The 21,815-nt window shown below is 39.7% G+C and overlaps 1 protein-coding gene across 2 annotated transcripts in view; it reads left to right on the plus strand.

Annotated features, from left to right (window-relative positions):
• The window catches only part of PIK3CB (phosphatidylinositol-4,5-bisphosphate 3-kinase catalytic subunit beta), a 169,868-nt gene that overhangs the window by 132,190 nt on the left and 15,863 nt on the right, over positions 1–21,815 (plus strand). For both annotated transcript variants that reach the window (XM_075861286.1, XM_075861285.1), the window contains 5 exons: positions 6,532–6,653; positions 17,598–17,741; positions 19,349–19,448; positions 20,693–20,871; positions 21,479–21,588. In XM_075861286.1, coding sequence (XP_075717401.1) covers positions 6,532–6,653; positions 17,598–17,741; positions 19,349–19,448; positions 20,693–20,871; positions 21,479–21,588 — 655 coding nt within the window. The remainder of the gene's footprint in view (positions 1–6,531; positions 6,654–17,597; positions 17,742–19,348; positions 19,449–20,692; positions 20,872–21,478; positions 21,589–21,815) is intronic.

Consider the following 21,815-nt stretch of genomic DNA (forward strand, 5'->3'; position numbering starts at 1 on the left):
AGAGATATCCTTTTTCTTTCCCATATTGCTTGAAACCTGTGGCCTGCTTAATAATGTGGAACGTCCTTCTTAAGCAGTTTTCCTTTGATTGAGCACACCTGGCAAACTAATTATCACAGGTGTCAGAGATTGATTACAATGATCCAAAGAGCCCTTAGGGTATGTGCACACGAGAAGTGGCTTTTACGTCTGAAAAGACAGACTGTTTTCAGGAGAAAACAGCTGCCTCGTTTCAGACGTAAAAGCTCCTCCTCCGAATTTTTGGAGGCTTCTCTGACAGCCGTAAATTTTGAGCTGCGCTTCATTGAGTTCAATGAAGAACGGCTCAAATTACATCTGAAAGAAGTGTCCTGCACTTCTTTTGACGAGGCTGTATTTTTACTCGTCGTCGTTTGACAGCTGTCAAACGACGATGCGTAAATGACAGGTTGTCTGCACAGTACGTCGGCAAACCTATTCAAATGAATGGGCAGATGTTTGCCGACGTATTGTAGCCCTATTTTCAGACGTAAAACGAGGCATAATACGCCTCGTTTACGTCTGAAAATAGGTCGTGTGAACCCAGCCTTAGACACAATACCATCCATGAGTTTAATTGAAAAACTAATAATTAAATGTTTGACACTTAAATCCAATGTGCATAATAATTTGGAACACGGTGTATATGCCTCAGTGTCTATCAATCATTTGTGAGGGAGGAGCGGGGAAAAGGTGGAGGGAGTACTTTAAGAGGAGTTGTCAGGTCTTCTGAAATGTCTATTTTAGTAAAAGCTTGTATTTCACATGAAATAACCGTTCTGGAGCATTTTTCCTCAATGCTCTGTATTCTGTTATTTCTCCTGGAAATATATGAATACATTTACTATTAGGCCCTGTTCACACTGAGTTTTTCTGCAGGCAGAAAATCTGCCTCAAAATTCCTGAAGGAATTTTGAGGCAGATTTTGACCTGCCTGTAATTCTTGCTGCGATTTTCACTGCACTTTTCAGCCCCGGCCTTGGAGCGCCGCAGGTAAGAAAACGCTGCAAAAAATGCTTTCTCTGCCTCCCATTGATTTTAAGAGCCGGAATCGCGGCAAGAAAGAGCATGCTGCTTTTTTTTACCGCTAAATATCATCACGGAAAAAAACTCCTATTGAAGCGGTTTCTGATGTTTTTTTGCCGCTGATACCGACGCGGTTTCCATGTCGAATTCAGTATAAAAAAACAAACTGTGAACTGAGCCTAAAAGGCACTAATTGCCGTTTGGGGCCTAAATCCTCCTGATGGGTTGTTCAGGTTTTTATGCAGTTGTCAAAGCCAAAACCAGGAGTGGATTCAAATAAGGGAAATAATATCTGTCCTTTATACTTTCTCTCCCTTTATGATCCACGCCTGGTTTCGGCTTCAAAAACTGCATAAACCTGATCAAAACCTGCACATGTAAATACGCCCTAAAGAGGCATCTTATTCAGTTTGCGTTTTTCAATTTCAGACACGCTGACTTGAAGATCTATGGCAGTCTGTACATTATACCTTCACAAAGCAATAAATACAATTTCCACATGAGTCTAGTAGTCCAATAAAGCTGAATAAATGTAATAAATATCACACTCTCTGCAGAGAAAACGGCTTTGCCTTTTTGGTTGGGATAGCAGTGAACGGAGCCAGAATATTGTGCCCTATTTTAGATACTGTGTGATTCTATATCTAGATGTCCAGGTGCAATGAAAGGAAAGTGTGGTCATATTTTATACACAACAACTTCCTGACCGGTCTGTGATAAGACGTCCTGACAATGAACTGATAAACACGGAAGTTAAACGACGCTCTCGCAGGTCAATAAACATTTCTCTGGAAAATTCCCCCAGCTTCACGGTCAAACTGGACATAGTTCATTCAACATACTGTATATAGCAGGATACGTAGGCTGTAGTACACTATAGGGATAACTATTATTTACTTATCCATGTTATATGGCTCCAACATATTCTGCTGCGCTGAACAGTGATTGTCCTCATACACATCCGTCCCTGACCCCAATAGGGCTCACCATCTAATTTCACGATCTCCGACGCACACAATCACTAGGACCAATTTTATAGGAAGCCAATTAAATAGGCCCATCTTCTGTTTAACCCCTTCAGGACACAGCCAATTTTTTTCAAAACTGACGTGTTACTTTATGTGGTAAAATAACTCTGGAATGCTTTTACCTATCCAAGCGATTCTGAGATTGTTTTCTCATGACATATTGTACTTTATGTTAGTGGAAAAATTTGGTCGATAAATTCAGTATTTATTTGTGAAAAACACCAGGATTTGCAAAAATTTGCATTTTTCTCAATTTAAATGATAATTTGAACATCCTTTTATTTTTCTAGGATGTTACAAGACTTAGAAGTTTAGCAGTAACGTCTCACATTTTTAAGAACTTTTCCCAAACCAATTTTTTAGGGACCAGTCCAGTTCTGAAGTGGCTTTAAGGGCCTTATATATTAGTAATCCCATAAGTCACCCAATTTTAAAAACGGAACCTGTCAAAGTTCTCAAAATAGCATTTAGAAAGTTTCTTCGGAATTAAAGCAAAGTGGAGGTGAAATCTATCAATTTCATTTAGTTTTTTTTAGAAAATCCATTTTTGTCTGTAACACAGAAGGTTTTACCAGAAAAGCGCAATTTAATATTTATTGCCCAGATTCTACCTAGAGGATTTTGGGGCCTCCTTTTTATTAGAATATATTTTAGGGACCATGTCAGGTTTGAAAAGGTCTTGTGTGGCCAAAACAGTAGAAACCCCCCAAAAAGACACCATTTGACAAACTACAAGGAATTTATAGAAGGGTATAGTGAGCATTTTGACCCCACAGTTTTTTGCTGGATTTAGTGGGATTAGACAGTGAAAATGAAAATGTAAATTTTTTCCAATAAAACATAAAAATCATACATTTTTTACAAGGCATAAACGAGAAAAATCACCCCAACAATTGTAAACACTTCTGAGCACGGCAATAGCCCATATATGGTAATAATCTGCTGTTTGGGCACACGGCAGGGCTAAGGAGCGCTATTTGACTTTTAGAGCTTAAAGAGGCTCTGTCACCAGATTCTCAAATCCATATCTCCTATTGCATGTGATCGGCGCTGCAATGTAGATAACAGTAACGTGTTTTTTTTTTTAAAAAAACGTTCATTTTTGGCCAAGTTATGAGCGATTTTATATATATATGCAAATGAGCTTTGAACTGGACAACTGGGCGTTTTTTTTTTCGTTATGTCCAACTGGGCGTGTATTGTGTTTTTAACTGGGCGTGTTTACGTGTATGACGCTGACCAATCGGTGACCAGTCAGCGTCATACACTGCTCTCCATTCATTTACACAGCAGCGATGTGCAGCCACATACACAGAGATTAACCTTAATCAAGTGTCCTGATAATGAATACACATGAAATCCAGCCTGGACGTCATGTGTATTCAGAATCCTGACACTTCTGAATCTTTTCTGTGAGATTCCAGCAAGCCACGCGTAATCTCGCGAGATTACGGAGGTAAACGAGATTTCGTTTCCCTTGCTGGAAATCTCACAGAAAAGATTCAGAAGTGTCAGGATTCTGAATACACATGACGTCCAGGCTGGATTTCATGTGTATTCATTATCAGGACACTTGTGTATGTGGCTGCACATCGTTCTAGTAAGAACACTATGTGCTGTGTAAATGAATGGAGAGGAGTGTATGACGCTGACTGGTCACTGATTGGTCAGCGTCATACACGTAAACACGCCCAGTTAAAAACACAATACACGCCCAGTTGGACATAACGAAAAAAAACGCCCAGTTGTCCATTTCAAAGCTCATTTGCATATATATATATATATATATATATATATATATATATATATATATATATATATATATATATAATAGCTCATAACTTGGCCAAAAATGAAAGTTTTTAAAAAAAAAAACATACGCGTTACTGTTATCTACATTGCGGCGCCGATCACATGCAATAGGAGATAGGGATTTGAGAATCTGGTGACAGAGCCTCTTTAGGTTTTGCTGGAATTGTTTTCAGGGGTCATGTCAGATTTGTAAAGTGCTGAGGGACCAAAATAGTGGAAACACCCAAAAAGTTACCCCATTTGGGAAACTACACCCCTTAAGGAATCTATCTAGGGGTATAGTGCGCATTTAGACCCCAAAGGTCTTTTGCAGAATATATCAGAATTAGGCCATGAAAACTAATACCTACATTTTTTTTCCAATAAAAAGTTGAATTTTTTTCATTTTCACAAAGGATAAAGGAGAAAAAACACCAACATTTGTAAGGCAATTTGTCCCGAGTATGGCAATACCCCATATGTGGTAATAAACTGCTGTTTAGACACACGGCAGGGCTCAAAAAGGCAGGAGCGCTATTTGGCATGCAGATTTTGCTGGATTGCATTTTGGGCACCATGTCTCATTTGCAAAACCCCTGAGGTACCAGATAGTAAAATAGTAAAACAAACCCCTAAGTAGTGACCCCTATTTTGGAAACTACACTCTTTAGGGCATTTTAAGGGGTGTAGTGAGTATTTTGACCCCACAGGTGTTTTTTCACTAGAAATTAATGTGCAAAGTGAAAATTGCAATTTTCCACTGATATGCAAATTTAGTGCACAATATGTTGTGCCCAGTTTGTGCCACTAAAGACAAATACCTAATAAACTGTTACGCAGGTTCTCCCGGGTATGGCTATGCCATATATGTGGATGTCAACTGCTGTTTGGGCACACTGTAGGGCTCAGAAGGGAGGGAGTGGCATTTGGCTCTTGGAGTGCAAATTTTGCTTGGTAGTTCTGTTTTGGTATTTCCGTATATAATGTGGGGGCATATGTAAGCTGTGCAGAGAACATCAGGGCGTAATACGAGGGTATAATAATGCGGTAAATAAATATGAATCCGCAGATGTGTGGCCAGTGTCACATTGATAAATGGTGCCCAATCTTATCCGCTTTTGGAACACTGCACATAAGTATTTTTTTATTTTTTTTGCGACGTATCGGTGTAAGGGCTTATTTTTTGCTGGACAATCTGTCATTTTTTTTTTTTGTAAAATTTTGGGGTACATGCAAATTTTTTATCACTTTTTATTATGTTTTTTGAGAGGCATGGTAAACAAAAAACAGCAATTTTGCTATTTTTTTCCCCCTCTTTTTTACGGCGTTCACCGTGCGCTATAAATTATATATTTAATTTATTCTGAGGGTCGATGTGATTACGGCAATACCATATTTTTATAGTTTTATGTTTTACAGTGTTTGCACAATAAAACACAATAAAAGAGCCATAACTTTTTTTATTTTTCTATTTGGGAGGTGAAGTGACTAAAAAGTAGCGTTCTGGTATTGTTTTTATTATTTTTTATGGTGCTCACCGCGTGGGATTAATAGCATTATGTTTTTTATAGTTCAGGCCCTTACGGACGTGGCGATACCAATTTATGCATAGTATTTTATTTTTATTAATTTTTTATTATTTTCTTATAATAAAGGACTTGATAAGGGAAAGGGCAATTTTTAATTTTATTACTTGAAACGTTTTTATTTTTGTAAATTTTTTGTAACTTTTTTTTTTTTAGTCCCACTAGGGACTTGAATATCCAACTGTTCGATCGCTGGTATAATACCCTCCAATACTTATGTATTGCAGGGTATTCTACTTGTCCGTTTCACACTGACAGGCCGAGAATTATGTCCTGCCTCTAGCAGGACCTAATCGCCTTCTGTAGATGGCAGACCCGGAGGCCTTTATTAGGCCTCCGGTTGCCATAGCAACCATTGGTACCCCGCGATCACGTCGCAGGGTTTCGAGGGTGTTGTATCCCCTTAGATGCGGGGGTCGCGATTTACCGCCGAATTTAAGGGGTTAATCGGCGGGGACCACCGCTGTGATCTGACTCTGTCGTCTTCCCTCAGTACTAAGGCTGCTAGTAGCAGCCAGTACCGGTAGATTCTGGGCATAGGAGCATCACTGTGCGCTCCTTTAGAGAAAATGTAAATTAGCGGGCTGCAGGCACAAGGACCATGCTGCAGCCCGTTAATTTACGTGGGGTGGTCGGGAAGGGGTTAATGAATAGTCTGTGGCTCTAGTACTTTATAATGATTTCTAGGCCATAGTTCTGAGGATCTTAATACATTATATGGGTAACTTGGCTGTCGATTTATCACATCATGGCAATCTAGGTTTAAAGGGGTTGTCTGGTATAAGAACATTTTTATTTTTTATACATTAAAAAGTTATATAATTTTCCAATATACTTTAACTCTAAGGAGATATCTAGGTTAGAGCTCTAGCACCTCTTAGGGATATCTAAATTATATATTTTAGTACACCGTGGGAATATCTACCCTGTAGTGTTGGTTTATGATGGGCATATTGTTGCTGTAGATCTGGTTATCTAACATGTAGGTCTATTACATAATATTTAGTTCTCTGCGTTATTTCCAAAGTTGACTTGCTAGATTTTTCTAGATTTTTTTTTTATCATTTATTTTCTCATTACAGCTTCAGGCATTACTTCAGATTTGGTCTAAACTTCCCCCCAGGGACGCCCTAGAGCTGCTTGATTTCAACTATCCTGACCAGTATGTACGGGAATATGCGGTCAATTGTCTAAGGTCCATGAGGTAGGTCAATTCATAGATCCAGATGTATACATATATACTTACACTGGACAGTATCTTAATACGCTTACTGACGGGGCTACACATTTACAGCTGTTTACTTAGCCATTAACTGCCGGTTATAGCAAATCCAAGTCGCTTCCTTACATAGCCCTGTTTGCGGAAGCTGCTGGTCTATTAAATATACCGACCAGTGTAGACCATTGAGAAATATTTATGTATTTTACTGTGTAGAATTTTGGATATTTCCATTGATGACGCCATTATTGACTTCTTATATACGTATGAAGAGCCGGTTACCTGCATAGAAGCGCTATATCTGTCACATATCAGTTTCAAGTCAATACTTATAAGCTCAACACTAAGTTAATCATAATTTTTATTTCATTAATCCCTTGCCGCCGCAGCCATTTTTCGGTTTTTCATTATTGTTTTTTCTTCCCCATCTTTTTGTCGACATAGCCGTATGAGAGCTTTTTTGTTGTGGGACAAGTTGTAGTTTGTAACGCCACCATTTATTGTACCATATACTGTACTGAAAGCTGAAAATAAATGAAATTGTTTTGGGGTACAATAGAAAAAAAAACGCACGTTAGTATTTTCTGTGTTTACTTTTTTATGGCGTTTACTATGCGGTAAAAACTACACAATCACTTTATTCTGCGTGTCAATACGATTTATGGCGATACCAAATGTATATTTGAAAAAAAAAAAGGATTTGTTAAAAAAAACATTCTGAGTGACGCAACACTTTTATTTTTCAGTCGATGGCGCTGTGTTAGTGCTTGTTTTTTTGTGGGGAAAGCTGCTTTTATTGGTACCATTTTGGGTACCATACGACATTTTGTTCACTTTTTATTGCATTTTTCTGGAGCTAAAATACCTATAAAAATAAACAGCAACTCTGGTATGTTGTATTTTTATTTATTTTTTGTGTTTCCCCTGCAGGACCAATAATGTTACATTGTAAGGGGGGATTCACACGAGCGTGATTTGGCAGCGTGTAGGGCGCGTGGTTTTTGCGCGGCACGCAATGCCCTATAGAAGTCTATGGGGCAGTACACACAGTCCGTGTAATTTGGAGCAGCGTTTGTTCGCTGCGCAAAATACGCGACAGGTTCAATAACTCTGCGTATTTCACGCATCACGCACCTGTCGTGGAAATCCATCGCTCAAAATATATTAGACTGAAATTTATACGAGTCCCAACAGACTCTCAAGGCCAGACTCCATTAGTCAGAATCCTAATTAGGATATTTCACCGATATATATCGAGAGACGAGAAGAAAACACACAGACGCTGCTGATATGTTCAAAATTCTCATCTGAAGGATTTATTACCAAACTCAAACTGTTAAACTGAAATTCAGAAGGGGTGTCGGCTTTAGGTAAACCAATCAGAGACAATGTAACAATATTTGTTATTCAGTAAAAAGCATACAATAAAATACATCATTATAATTCTTCACACATTATGTTTACAGGTTTCTTATCTCTCTTTTGGACAGAATGCCCTCGTGGAGATGGGGGGAGACCTTCCCTCACGCATACTTGCCATCCCCCCATCTCACTCCCATCTCACTCCCTGTCCATCTTCGCATGGGAACCAAGGTCAAAGATAAAACATACGAAATCAACATTACTTGTATTAAAGGAACAATGACTTTTCTATTCACTACAATAAAACCAAGATGGGAACTCCAGACAAGATGGCTGCTGCACGAAACTAAATCATTTAAACATTATCATCACTTTCACATAATACATATCTTAGTAATTCGGCCTCCTGCTTGATAATTCACAATGTAATTTCATACAGAGAATATAAGCAAATAAATCATCCTTCACAAACCTCCCTTTTTCTCATATTAAATTACAGAAATTATATATTATGATTATGAAACTCAAACAATATATCAATAGGGCCACAACTAATATGATGCCATCACCAATGTCCGGTTAGGGTATGGGGTCCCACCAGTGTATCGACAAGTCATGTACATCATCGTCCTCTTCTTCTCCTGTCTTCTGATTAGAACACTTGATACTGCTGACGGATTCACTCAGGTCTTTGGTCTTTACTTGGAATTTTGCTGATGTCATCACGACTTGATTTGGTCCTTTTCATCTGTCAGACACCGTCTCTTTTAGTTTACGTCACCGGGCTATACACAACACCTCATGCTGTGAGCCTGGTGTGAGATCCCACGTAGGCGGATTAGTGGGGTGTTATTGTGACCCCACAAACCCTCCGCTCATCTGTCTTCTTACTTGTCTGGGCGGCTGCTTGGAATTGTGACACTGCCGTCAGTTCATGACAAACGCGTTGTACTGGCTCGGGCTGCTCCTGCCGCACCTCAGTAATGGAGTTCATCGTATTAAAAATCTTTTAGTTCATGTTTACTGCCACTTGCTCGGGGACCCCAACCCTTGTCAATTGTTACTAATCTGGTGATAACATCTACGTAACAATGTCAGGCCCTTAAACTAAATCAAACAAACACCTTTTATATAAGAAAAACGTCTCTGTTCCAATGGACAGGGCACCTAGAAGATGTGTAATTATTGGGTACATTTCATTTGCACTTGGTGTCACGCTTTCCAGCAGGATTTGTACCTTGATCTGATCTGATTGCCTGGAACATTTCCAGCTCACCAAAATATACACAGATTCAACATGTTTATCTGACAAATGTCGCAAACCAATTTTCCTTACTCTAATTTGTATTGCATGGGGAGGCCTCTCAAGGTCTGTTCTCTTCGTGGGAGGCGGGTATGATAAGGTTGGCACCGGTCTACCAGGACTGTTCTGTAGGCAAATCAAACAGCTCTAACAGAATTTAGCAGCAACAGCTGTAAAGCCTGGGACATACCAATTAGATCTCACCAAATCGATCCTTGCAGTCTTGGGGCCTATGTGAGGTCATACACCATCAATGCAAAAGCCATCAAGAGTGCCTTGGGTCTTACCGATTCACGTTCCCTTATCCGTCCACATTCTGTTAGAATCTGGTTCTCACGCCTTCCGCTCCCAGTTGGACTCTTCCTGTGGAGAACAAACTTTTTCATTGTATAAACATTAATTGATCTTAATCAAATAATTAATTTGAAGAAAAACATTAACAAATAACATCTTTACATCAAACGTTCACATTGAGCAATAACTAGAAGTGATACATGCAAACTCATTTTTCTTCTTTTTATATATATATATATATATATATATATATATATATATATATATATACATTTATATATACACCCACACACAAACACTGCACAGAATTTTCCTTTCACAATAACAATGACAAAAAACAAATAACTAAAAATATTTTCAAATGGGAATATTCCACTTCTGTACCTTTTATCTGACGCATGACTCTAATAGTCCAATGCTAAAGCTGGTCCAGAACTTTACATAAAACTTAACTTCAATATTTAATATTCCCACAACACTTCTTAAATACAATTGTTAAACAAACTAACTTTGGAATAACATCTGGAGAACTGCTGATATCTTATTGTACAAACATCAGGTCAATACTTGGGATAACATTGTTCCCCTGTCACTTACACACAACGTCTGCAGTGGGGAAAATACAGGCCGGGCTTCAGGCCCCCATGAGAACAGATCTACACACACGAGCACATTGTCATACACTTCTACCTCGGGTAGTTGTATGTTCTGCAGTCGCTGGGACTGTTAATCTGGCCGGGCTGCACTTTTCACAGGTACCTTTGCTGTTTTACCTATGTCATGCCGTGCGCACATCATGCCGGCTGCTACAAACCTAGCGGTGGCATTATTGTATCCAGGGACAAGCCAATTTACTGATACCTGGCTGCATATACCCTTGTTGTCAGTTCTGTTTTCTCTTGCTCTCTCAATTGGCTTACCCAATGATCCAATAAAGTTCCTACTACCAATGGGCCCATAATTGTGGGCGATGCCAAAAGCGTACCTAGAGTCAGTGTAAATGTCGGCCGTCTTACCTTCTGCCAGGTTACAGCCTCAGCGAGCACCTCCAACTCCGCTCCTTGAGATGAACAAGAAGGTGAGAGTGGTTTCTGGGTAATTTACCTTGTGCCTCGTATCCTGTTCTACACATGCTGTATATGATAAAGTATGTCTACATTACAAATTTACATTGGAAACCCATGTCACATATAGATAGAACATTTCAAAAGGGTGGAGTTTTATTGTTCCACATTTATCTGATGATCCAGAACACTTGTAAATCCCACCCACCAGGTCCTGTAAATACCTGATTAATACAAAAACAAACAAAATATGTTACTGAAATCTGGCATAAAAGAAACAATATTCAAACAATTTTTTTTGTTTTGCCTTCTCCCCATCTAAATCTGTACAGACTCATCTGTGAGTGACGTCACCTCTGCCTCCTGTGTAAATTGGCTGGAGGGGGATCTGGAACCATCTACACAGAAAAACCTCAAAATATAAATTACTGTCATACACATTTAATCTGGGTTACTCCTTGAAGCTCATACACATTTAATCTGGGTTACGCCTTGAAACTCATACACATTTTGTAGATCTCCTAGAACCAAATTCATTAATTCAAAACAAAATAAAACACAAAACAAAACTACCTGATCAGTCCCTTCACCATTCCCTCCTATTTGGACTCTGCGAAAATAATGTAGCAGGGTTCAAAACTACATATCAACATAATGAAATTAGACACTCTATCGGGGTGGCACTAGTTTAACCCCCTGTAATACACAACAGCCTGGAACAAAAAAAAAAGATTACTTTCTCCTGACAAAAATACATTTTATCTTTAAAATGACCTGCAACAATTTACCTGCAAAACATCTCACATTTTCAAAAATAACATTTAGGCAGCACCATAGCACGTGCCTCATGTGTGAAAACAAAAACAAGACAAATGTCATTAGTTATTCAATAACACAGAAAATAATATATCTGGTAATATTAATTACTGCAAACCAATAAGCTGTACATAAGAATAGGGAACAGAGGGGGCACATACATGTTCAAGACCCCGTGTCTCACAATATCTGTAGTTTAATACATTTGAATTAACATTAAAACATTCCAACATTAAATCTTATCACATTATAACACATTAATCTGTAGTATAGCTTTTATCTTTTTACAAACAGATCCAGCCGGCTGTAATATTTTTCTCGCTTGGTGTAGTTACAGACGACTGCGCTGCGCGAAAATAAAACACGTTCCATAAAAAAAATGAAAAAAAAAGTAGAACTGATTTTAACCCCATACACAAAACACTAACATTTTTAGACATTACTGCTGTTAAAAATAGGAAACATACAATATAGTTCTGCTTTTATTGTGGCCATTAGTTTCAAACTTCAGACATGTTACATTACACACATCACACAGATGTCTCATCACATCACACATGTTACATTACACACATCACACTGATGTTTCATCACATCACACATGTTCACATTGCACTCCCCCCGTTCTGACCCACGTTAGTCACTGCAATGTACCTGGCTGCTCCATTTTCTTCACTCTTCCAATGAAAATTTACACCTGTATTTAAATTGTTCTTTCTCACATGCAAACATCCTTCTTACGGCTGCCAGCCTTTTCAACAATTTTTTTCAGTGTGTTATTTTGCCTTCACATACTTTATAATTAAAGCCCCAGCTCCTTTTGCTCATTCTAATGTTGGCCGGGACCAGTGCCCCAAAGCATCTTTGTCCAACTTCCTCCTGACCCCATGGTCGGAGAGCAGTAGGGTGATTTCCGGTAAATCCCCCACCTCCAGGCAAACAGGCCACGTTTGCCGACAGATATCTCAGACCAGTCTATCTCCTAGACTGTCTTACCAATACGATATCAAAAGTCGTTCCTCCAGACATTCTAGCAGCAGGATCCTCTGATCCCTCACTGTATTGAACATCAAGAACAGACAAAATGCTGCCAATCAACAATTACAAGAGCAAATTCTTCAACACAATCGACATTCATGAACCTCCATTGATTCAAGCAGGAGTTGGTCACTTCACTTATGCAGAACACTTGCTGCCGGGGGGTGTCTTTCGGTTCATAGAGCCCATGATGTAGCATATATCCCAAACTCTTTCCTCTAGCACTTTGCAATGGTTTCACATGCAAATTATATTTAGTAACATAAATATATTATCCTCCCCGCTCAGCCGTTCACTCTGTGGGTTGTAGTTTAGGGGGCTGTTATCTATGTTGGTGATAATTTCTTTACGGGCTATGGGTCTGAGCCAATACCAATGTTCTTCACTGTAATTACTACTACGACACAGGTGGCACCTTTGATAAGTGTCAGGGTCATTCATTGAATACAGGATGTTATATTACAACGGTATTCAATCCAGCGGTCTGATGTTATACTACTACAGACTTAATTACTTGGATGTTATTTTACATCAAAGTGTATATGCCGGATAATCATGTGCCAGAAATCAGTCTGTACTGATTCCCACCTTATGCCAGTCTGGCAATGCATACAACTGGTTTTTGGACCCTTACACACAATATCACTGGCTGGCAATACATTAGGAAAATATAAATGATTTTCTAATACAGTATTCAAAGTTTTCCCTATTGCACTGGGTAATGGTATTGAGTGCAAATTCAATATAGACACAATTGCTTCTCCTTGCACTGGATTCTACATTATCAGGACTTAACCATTGAAGCCCCTGTGGTACTACATGATATTACTCACAACTATCTCACCTACAAACAGTCAATACCTCCCAACTATAATCCCAGACAAACGGGTAACAGAACAACTATTAATCCTCAACAATTTTACACAACTAAATAACAAATAACGCTACAACAAAGCAGCAAGCAGAAGTTTTGTTTTTTCCTCACAGTCCAAAACAACTCTTTGCATTTCAAATACTTCACATGTGAGTTACGACTTCTCTTTGCCATGCACTACGTCACTGCATTCCAAAGGCTTCTCACAATTTTTCCTGGTTAACTATGTATTTGCTGGCAAAAATTCTCTCATGTCTTTCATATCAACAGTTTAAGATCACGTACACACCTGTAATCCTTCATCACACAAAAAGCTTCAACATACCTTTTTGGATCCATCTTTCAACCCACTGACTAAGGAGTCTCGTCCATAGAAGTGACGTTCTGACAGCTGGATTCCAAGGCTTACGCAATACATGTGTGAATGGTGTAAGAATAAGCTCCTTACCTACCGCGGTTTTTTGTAATTCACAGATGCAAAGCCAGACCTCTCCAGTGACAGCTTATCAGACGTGCAATCTTCCTGGGTTTTATCGGCACCATTACTGTCGTGGAAATCCATCGCTCAAAATATATTAGACTGAAATTTATACGAGTCCCAACAGACTCTCAAGGCCAGACTCCATTAGTCAGAATCCTAATTAGGATATTTCACCGATATATATCGAGAGACGAGAAGAAAACACACAGACGCTGCTGATATGTTCAAAATTCTCATCTGAAGGATTTATTACCAAACTCAAACTGTTAAACTGAAATTCAGAAGGGGTGTCGGCTTTAGGTAAACCAATCAGAGACAATGTAACAATATTTGTTATTCAGTAAAAAGCATACAATAAAATACATCATTATAATTCTTCACACATTATGTTTACAGGTTTCTTATCTCTCTTTTGGACAGAATGCCCTCGTGGAGATGGGGGGAGACCTTCCCTCACGCATACTTGCCATCCCCCCATCTCACTCCCATCTCACTCCCTGTCCATCTTCGCATGGGAACCAAGGTCAAAGATAAAACATACGAAATCAACATTACTTGTATTAAAGGAACAATGACTTTTCTATTCACTACAATAAAACCAAGATGGGAACTCCAGACAAGATGGCTGCTGCACGAAACTAAATCATTTAAACATTATCATCACTTTCACATAATACATATCTTAGTAATTCGGCCTCCTGCTTGATAATTCACAATGTAATTTCATACAGAGAATATAAGCAAATAAATCATCCTTCACACACCCATTGAAGTCAATGGGTGCGTGAAAACCACGCATGTCGCACGGAAGCACTTCCGTGCGAACTGCGTGTTTGCGCAACAGCTGTCAAAAGGATGAATGGAAACAGAAAAGCACCACGTGCTTTTCTGTTTCCAAGCATCCAAACGGAGTGTCTTTGCGAGGAGCGAACCCCGACAACCGAAGCTAACTTCACCGGGTTCGGCCAAACTCGTTTTGGCCGAACCCGGCCAAAAAATTTCCGGTCCGCGACGTCGGGAGACATTCACTGTGCATGGTGCTGAAAGAGTTAAACTGTTTCAGCACCATGGACAGTGACTTGTGATCCCAAAATACATGAACCTGTAAAAAAAAAACGAAGTTCTAACTTACCGATTACTCCTGTCTCCTTCCTGCAGTCCGACCTCCCGGGATGACACTTCAGTTCAAGTGACAGCTCCAGCCAATCACAGGCCAAGCACAGGCTGCAGCCAAGCACAGGCTGCAGCGGTCACTTGGACTGCCGCGTCATCCAGGGAGGTGGGGCCCGATGTCAAGAGAGGCGCGTCACCATGGACGCGTCACCAAGGACGCGTCACCAAGGCAACGGCCGGGAAGTTCTCGGTAAATAGGAACTTTATCTTTTTTTTTACATGTTTTTCGCTGTTGTGTTCGGCATTCACTGTCGAGGGTGCTGAAAGATTTAGCTCTTTCAGCACCTTGGACAGTGACGGGCATCGACAAGCCTCATCTCTATGATGAAAATCACGCAGCCGCGCATCAGACACGCATGACACACGCAGCTGTCAAATGGTTTTTGCGCTCGCAAAACGCCGCGTTGTTTGCGTGCGCAAAAACGCAACGTTCGTGTGAATCTGCCCTAACAGTACAAACTTTTACAGATGCGGCAATATCAATTATTTTTACATCACCTAAGGGGGAAAATGAGAATATTTTTTTTTTTTTTTTTTTTTTTTTTTAAACCTTTACTATTTTTTTCTTTTGTACATTCCTAAAAGCGAGTCCCTAGTGGACTAGAACAAGTGGTCATTAGATTGATTCTACAATACATTGCAATACAATTTGTATAGAAGATAGTAATTTGAGGCACTCACCGTTTGTGGCAATAAAACTTGTTTATTGATGACGATCTCGGTCTATTTGGTGTGGAATCAGCCTACGGCTGTTTCGCGCTACACGCGCTTTGTCAAGGCCCTTGCGTCACTTCCTCTTTGCTCCTTATATATCTTGCTCTATATGAGCTTACATAATAACCTTTATAATAAAGGTACACAATATTAAACAGCAAATTATACAATATAACAGAAATATACTGTGCACATCAAATACAAAAGAAGTTTAAACAATGTTTATATTAAGAAGGAACGAAGCTAGTTACGGTCATTAAGACCGAGCGGTCCGCGGATAGGGGGGTGTACGCTCCACATACATGAACTGATAACCTTCAAGACACTATACGTAGTCTTTTTAATTTATTGCCCATGTGAGAGATTTTATATAGGCAAAACTATCCGTCCAATGCAAAAAAAGATTCGGCAAACATGTTCGCTCCCTAGAAAAGGGAAAAGCATGTCCGAGATTGATGCAACATATGGATGAATGCCTAAGTAATGATTTCTGAGGCATGCGTTCTGCAGGTGGTGTTCAGATTAAATCAGTCCCCTCAGGGGGAGATAGACTCCAAACTTTATTGCGAAAAGAGGCAGAGATTACTTTAAAAACAGAGGCACTAGGACCGCTCGGTCTTATTGACCGTAACGATCTTGTTCCTTCTTAATATAAACATTGTTTAAACTTCTTTTGTATTTGATGTGCGCAGTATATTTCTGTTATATTGTACAATATGTTGTTTAATATTGTGTACCTTTTTGCTTCCTTTATTATAAAGGTTATTATGTAAGCTCATATAGAGCAAGATATATAAGGAGCAAAGAGGAAGTGACGCAAGGGCCTTGACAAAGCGCGCGAAACAGCCGTAGGTTCATTCCACGCCAAATAGACCGAGATCGGTATCGACAAATAAGTAATTACAATAAATACAAATTATACAGCGTGCTGTTTCTGTCTGAGCACCCTGTGGGCGACAATTTGAAAGCTGACTCCACAGTTTTATGCCGGAAAGGATCTCTATGCGGGGGGCAACATTGTGTCTGAATTAGGGCAGTGCCAGCCTTCTTTCCTTCCTTTTATTTTGAAAATACACTGCAATACGTTTGCATTGTAGTGTGTGATTTTTACCAGCTGGTAGACCTGGGAGCCTTCATTAGGTCCCAAGGCTGCCACGACAACCATTGGCACAGCACGATCAAATCGCTGGGGACCGATGGAGGTACATGAGGGGCTCCCTCCCTTTTTCTAATGGCTCTCCCTTTTTCTAATGGCTCTCCCTTTTTCTAATGGCTTAGATGCCACAGTCGCTATTTACCGCGGCATGTAAGTGGGTTAATGCCTGGGATTGGAGTTATCTCCGATCCTAGGCGTTGGTGCAGGGTGTCAGCTATAATAAACAGTTGACACCTGCAGCATATGGAGCGGGCCCAGCCTGTGAGCATCCTCCATACCCCTGCAAGCGACTATAACGTAGAGTCAAATATCGGTAAAGGTTTAAAGGGAAGGTTTAGAAATGCAATCAAAAGTCTGAGCAGTTGTAAGTAAAGCCACTGCATTACTTTTGATAGGTACAGATTCTTTGAATTTTGCAGGTTTTTATTGTGGCCAACGGTACCAGCATTTAAGTTGACCTTCAGCTGCTGTCAGCATTCACTGTTGTTAAAAAGTGAGACTGTCAGGAGTAAAAAATAGAACTTTAAATGTCAAGTCCTAGATCTCCGAAGGACTGAATCTGCATGTTAAGTGAATAGATGTAGTCTCCATGTTCTGATGTTGACATTCACTTGTGCTGTGAATTGCTGAGCTTCCACTTTCCTCTGTTACCAGTGATGAGGAGTTATCCCAGTACTTGCTACAGCTGGTCCAAGTTCTCAAGTACGAGCCTTTTCTGGATTGTGCGCTCTCCCGTTTCTTGCTGGAGCGGGCCCTGGCTAATCGCAGAATTGGACAGTTTCTCTTTTGGCATCTCAGGTTGGTTTATGTCTACATACAATGCTATTATTACCTATTGCCTCACAGTCATCGTAAAATGATAGATTGGAGTGTAAAATCATCATTAATATTGGGCAGACATCATTATTTATTGTATTTTTCATTTCTGCCGCAGTTATGTAACCCCGTACACTTTGAATAGGTAATGTGCTGCACAAAGTAATTTATAACATTTTAAACGTTTAGGTGGCTGCTACCTCTCTGCTACTTTCTAGCTGCACCCCTTCCAATTCACATCACACCCTGTTTCTGTGCTATGAGCAAAAGGTATCATTTAAAAAAAAAAATTAGTATTAGTGGATGATAAATGGTAAGCTATGAGCAGTCTTATACCTTGTAATATTCGTATTATGACAGAAGTAAACTATTTCCAATAGCTGGAAAATGTTAAATAAACCTTGCATAATAGTGGGGTATAATAGGTTTTCCGCTTTGGATAATTCCTTTTCGTTAGAAGGGTCCCCTGACGTTAAGCTGCTTGCAGGGTGTCTTCAACCCTTAGAAGTCAGTTGTAATCTCTGGGCTAGAAGCAAGTCTTAATTTTGCCTGCAGCACCACCACAGGAGAAATTAAGCATTACATGTTGCCCAATGAAATCAATCAATGGGTCCTCCATAGAGAGAGAGATGCTCTTTGTAGCTGCTCCCAGCTCTGGCTACTAGATGAAGAACTTGAATGAGGGACCCCCTACTCTATTACCTAAGAATATCTTAACAGGTTATTTGAAAAAGGGTTTTCTGAACCACACAAATACAAAAGTATAAATAGCGGTTTACCCTAAAATTTTAGCTTTTCCTAAATGAGCCAATAAAACATATAGGCATTCTTCTGTATGGGCTTCTGTGGGCCGGTGTTACCTCTGCCTCTAGTCATTCATGTGTCCTCCTCTGAAGAGAAGATGAGAAGTTACCTCTAAGATGCATGTTCCTTACAATTTCCAATATAAATCTAGTATAAGATGTGGAAACAGACGTAGTTATTCTAGTGGCCTGGGAAGGAAACACAGCGGCTGTTCTTCATTTTCTCTTCATTTATAAGAAAACCGTTTTTTTTTTTTGTTTGTTTGTTTTTTTTAGAATCACCATTACATCCAGTGACATTACAGTTATTAAAGGAAATGGTCTCATTTGCTCAGATGGGATTATTTTACACTAAAGGCTGTATGATTTCTAAACATACTTATTCTATGAATTACTGACAATATAACCAGGATAAACACATCTTGAAGCATCATCCTGGTTGCCATGCATTACAACCGGTTTTTCTACATAGAGTCCCATCTTATCCTAAGATCACTTGTTCGTCTTCGTCCCTACAGCCCCTTCGGCCACCTACCATGTGCCATTTTTAATATCCGTGTCTTCGCACGTGTTGACTGCTTTTTCTGCACCCCCTTATGCCCTGTCTCAGTTACTAGATTTTCCTCTTCTCACTCAGGGAAAGGGATGAAATAGAGCCTCATATATAACCTATGTGGAGATAGAAATAGAGAATCTATATGGTACAGTGCTCTATGGATATGATGGTGACCGGCTTAATATCAGATCTTACACTTGCTCTTCTCTTTTTGATGTTCCTGACTGTAGGGCTGAAATTCACATCCCTTCTGTGTCCGTGCAGTTTGGTTTGCTGCTGGAAGCTTATTGCCGGGGCAGCGTCGCCCACATGAAGGTGCTGTCCAAACAGGTAACCGCCACAAAGTGCATGATGACTGCTGCATGTATAAGAGAGGGAAACGGATGGTAAATCTGACTCCCGGACTGTGTATCAGGCTACTAACGGCTGATTCACACAACCCGAAGAAAAAAAACAACGTATTGCATCAACATAAAATGGGCATATTTTTCTTATACGTAAGCAGGTTTGTATTGGATCCGTTTTTTTACATCCATACTCTTAGTAATCATCAAAAATGCAATCTTCTATTCTCCCAACCATAATACGGATCTAAATTGGATGTTTTTTTTTCAGATCCGTATAATGGATGCGATTTATTTTGGGCTTTTATTGACTTCTATGTGGAAATATCATCCACAAATCGGCGGTCGTTGTTTTTTGTTTTTTTTTCATGGTGTCCGGCTGTTTGTCTCCGTGCAGAAAAACGTTCATGTCAATTTGACCATTTGCTATTATAGGGTCAGTGTGCAGACAGTATTGCGTTTGTTGTAGACTAGGCTACTACACAGAGACTTAAAAAAAAAACTGTCATGCGAATTGGCCCTAAATTCAATGTTCTTTATCTCCTCTGATCTTTCAAGAAAGTCTTTGTGTACTTTATATATTGATATTGATTGCTTTTTATGATGAAACATTGGCACTTTAATTAAGACTGGTTTCCTGGATGTTCTTTTTCCCTTCAAACAAGTTTTATATATTTTTATATATTTACATATTTTTCCATGACTGTCCAATAATCCAGAAGATTTGATAATCTGGCGTAGTTTAGTTAACTGAAATTACATTTGTACTTGATAAAAAACATGTTCCTACCCTAGAATTATAACTACTTTGCAGCCGCTGTCTGCATCCCCATCACGCACGGTTTGTTACATCGTGGGGCTGCATCTCCACCAGACACCAATGTAAGGCGCTGTTCTGTACAGAATACAGCGGGGACCAAGCATGCCTGTTCCCTGCTGCTAAATTGACCGGCCCCTGTATGTCACGTCTCGTATACTGGTAAGGGACTAGTGGCTCCTTCACCATAGAATAGGTATACGGGATGTCACTAGAGCAAGAACTATAGATTACGTCACTGGTCACGTGACGCGTGGCCACATCTAGAAACGGGGGCACTATTCTAAAAGTAAGTAAATTACAAAGTTGATTTTGCATCCAACCTAAAATCAATATAAGCTGGTAAGTTTTTGAAATGAATTGGCTGAATTGTTTCTTCAGTGATTTCAGATGTCATTTTGCTCTTTTCTTAGGTTGAGGCTCTAAACAAGCTGCGCACATTAAACGGTCTCATCAAGCTGAATGCAGTGAAACAAAGCAAGGTGAAGAACAAGGAGACCATGCTCGCCTGTTTAAAGCAAAATGCATACAGGGATGCCCTCAGTGATATTCAGTCACCCCTCAACCCCAGCGTCACCCTCTCTGAACTCGTGTAAGTCCCCACTTTTTTCTAGTATAGAAGGTTTATGGGGCGGCTTTTAAGTAGACTCCAAAAGTAAGCTGGAGGGTTAAACATGCAGAGTCACTAATCCGTTCTGGGGCAGTTCTTAAAGGGGTTGTCCAGAATTAGAAAACCGTGGCTGCTTTCTTGCAGAAACCGCAACACAACCCATGAGCTGGCGTGGTGCTGTTTCTGGAAAAAAGCTGCTATGTTTTTCTTATCCTGTACAGACCCTTTAATCTTTGGTTTAGAACAGAGGTCTCCAACCGTTGACTCTCCTGTCCTGTCCTCTCCCGTCCTTCCCTGTACGTTGTAATTTTACAACTACAAGAACGCCACTGGTTAGGGTACACTAATTTAGACTAACCCTCGCATAACTATTTGCATGGATTTGTGCCAGAACTTTGCTCTCCGAATTAGCAATAATAGAGCTTAGTACCATTGTCAACATTGTACCCCTCTTAATGGGCAGTTTCCCTGGTGAGGTGGTGCGGACGGTTTACATAAAGGAATTTTGCTAAATTAGACAGGGCTTTCCTTTATACTACTGACGTGTGTTATACTTTCTGCTCACATCACTTTTCTCTTCTATGGACAGTATTGAGAAGTGCAAGTACATGGACTCCAAGATGAAACCTCTCTGGATCGTATACAACAATAAAGGCTTTGGAGGGGACTACACAGGAATCATCTTCAAAAATGGAGATGGTGAGCTTCAGTTGTATACAGTATAATCGCTATACATAGTAGTACATCTATACAGTATGTGTACATGTGTATTATTATTTATTGATGAAACCATGCACAGACATCACTGTCAGCCTGTTAGCTTTTTTTGTGTAGAGAGGAGTAAATTATTAGAGTTTAGGTGTTTCTCTGATTTGGTCGGATATTTGATATTCAATCCTGACATAGAATGCATTTATTTAATATGC

Source organism: Rhinoderma darwinii, chromosome 4 (genome assembly GCF_050947455.1).
Source record: "Rhinoderma darwinii isolate aRhiDar2 chromosome 4, aRhiDar2.hap1, whole genome shotgun sequence".
NCBI lineage: Eukaryota > Metazoa > Chordata > Amphibia > Anura > Rhinodermatidae > Rhinoderma > Rhinoderma darwinii.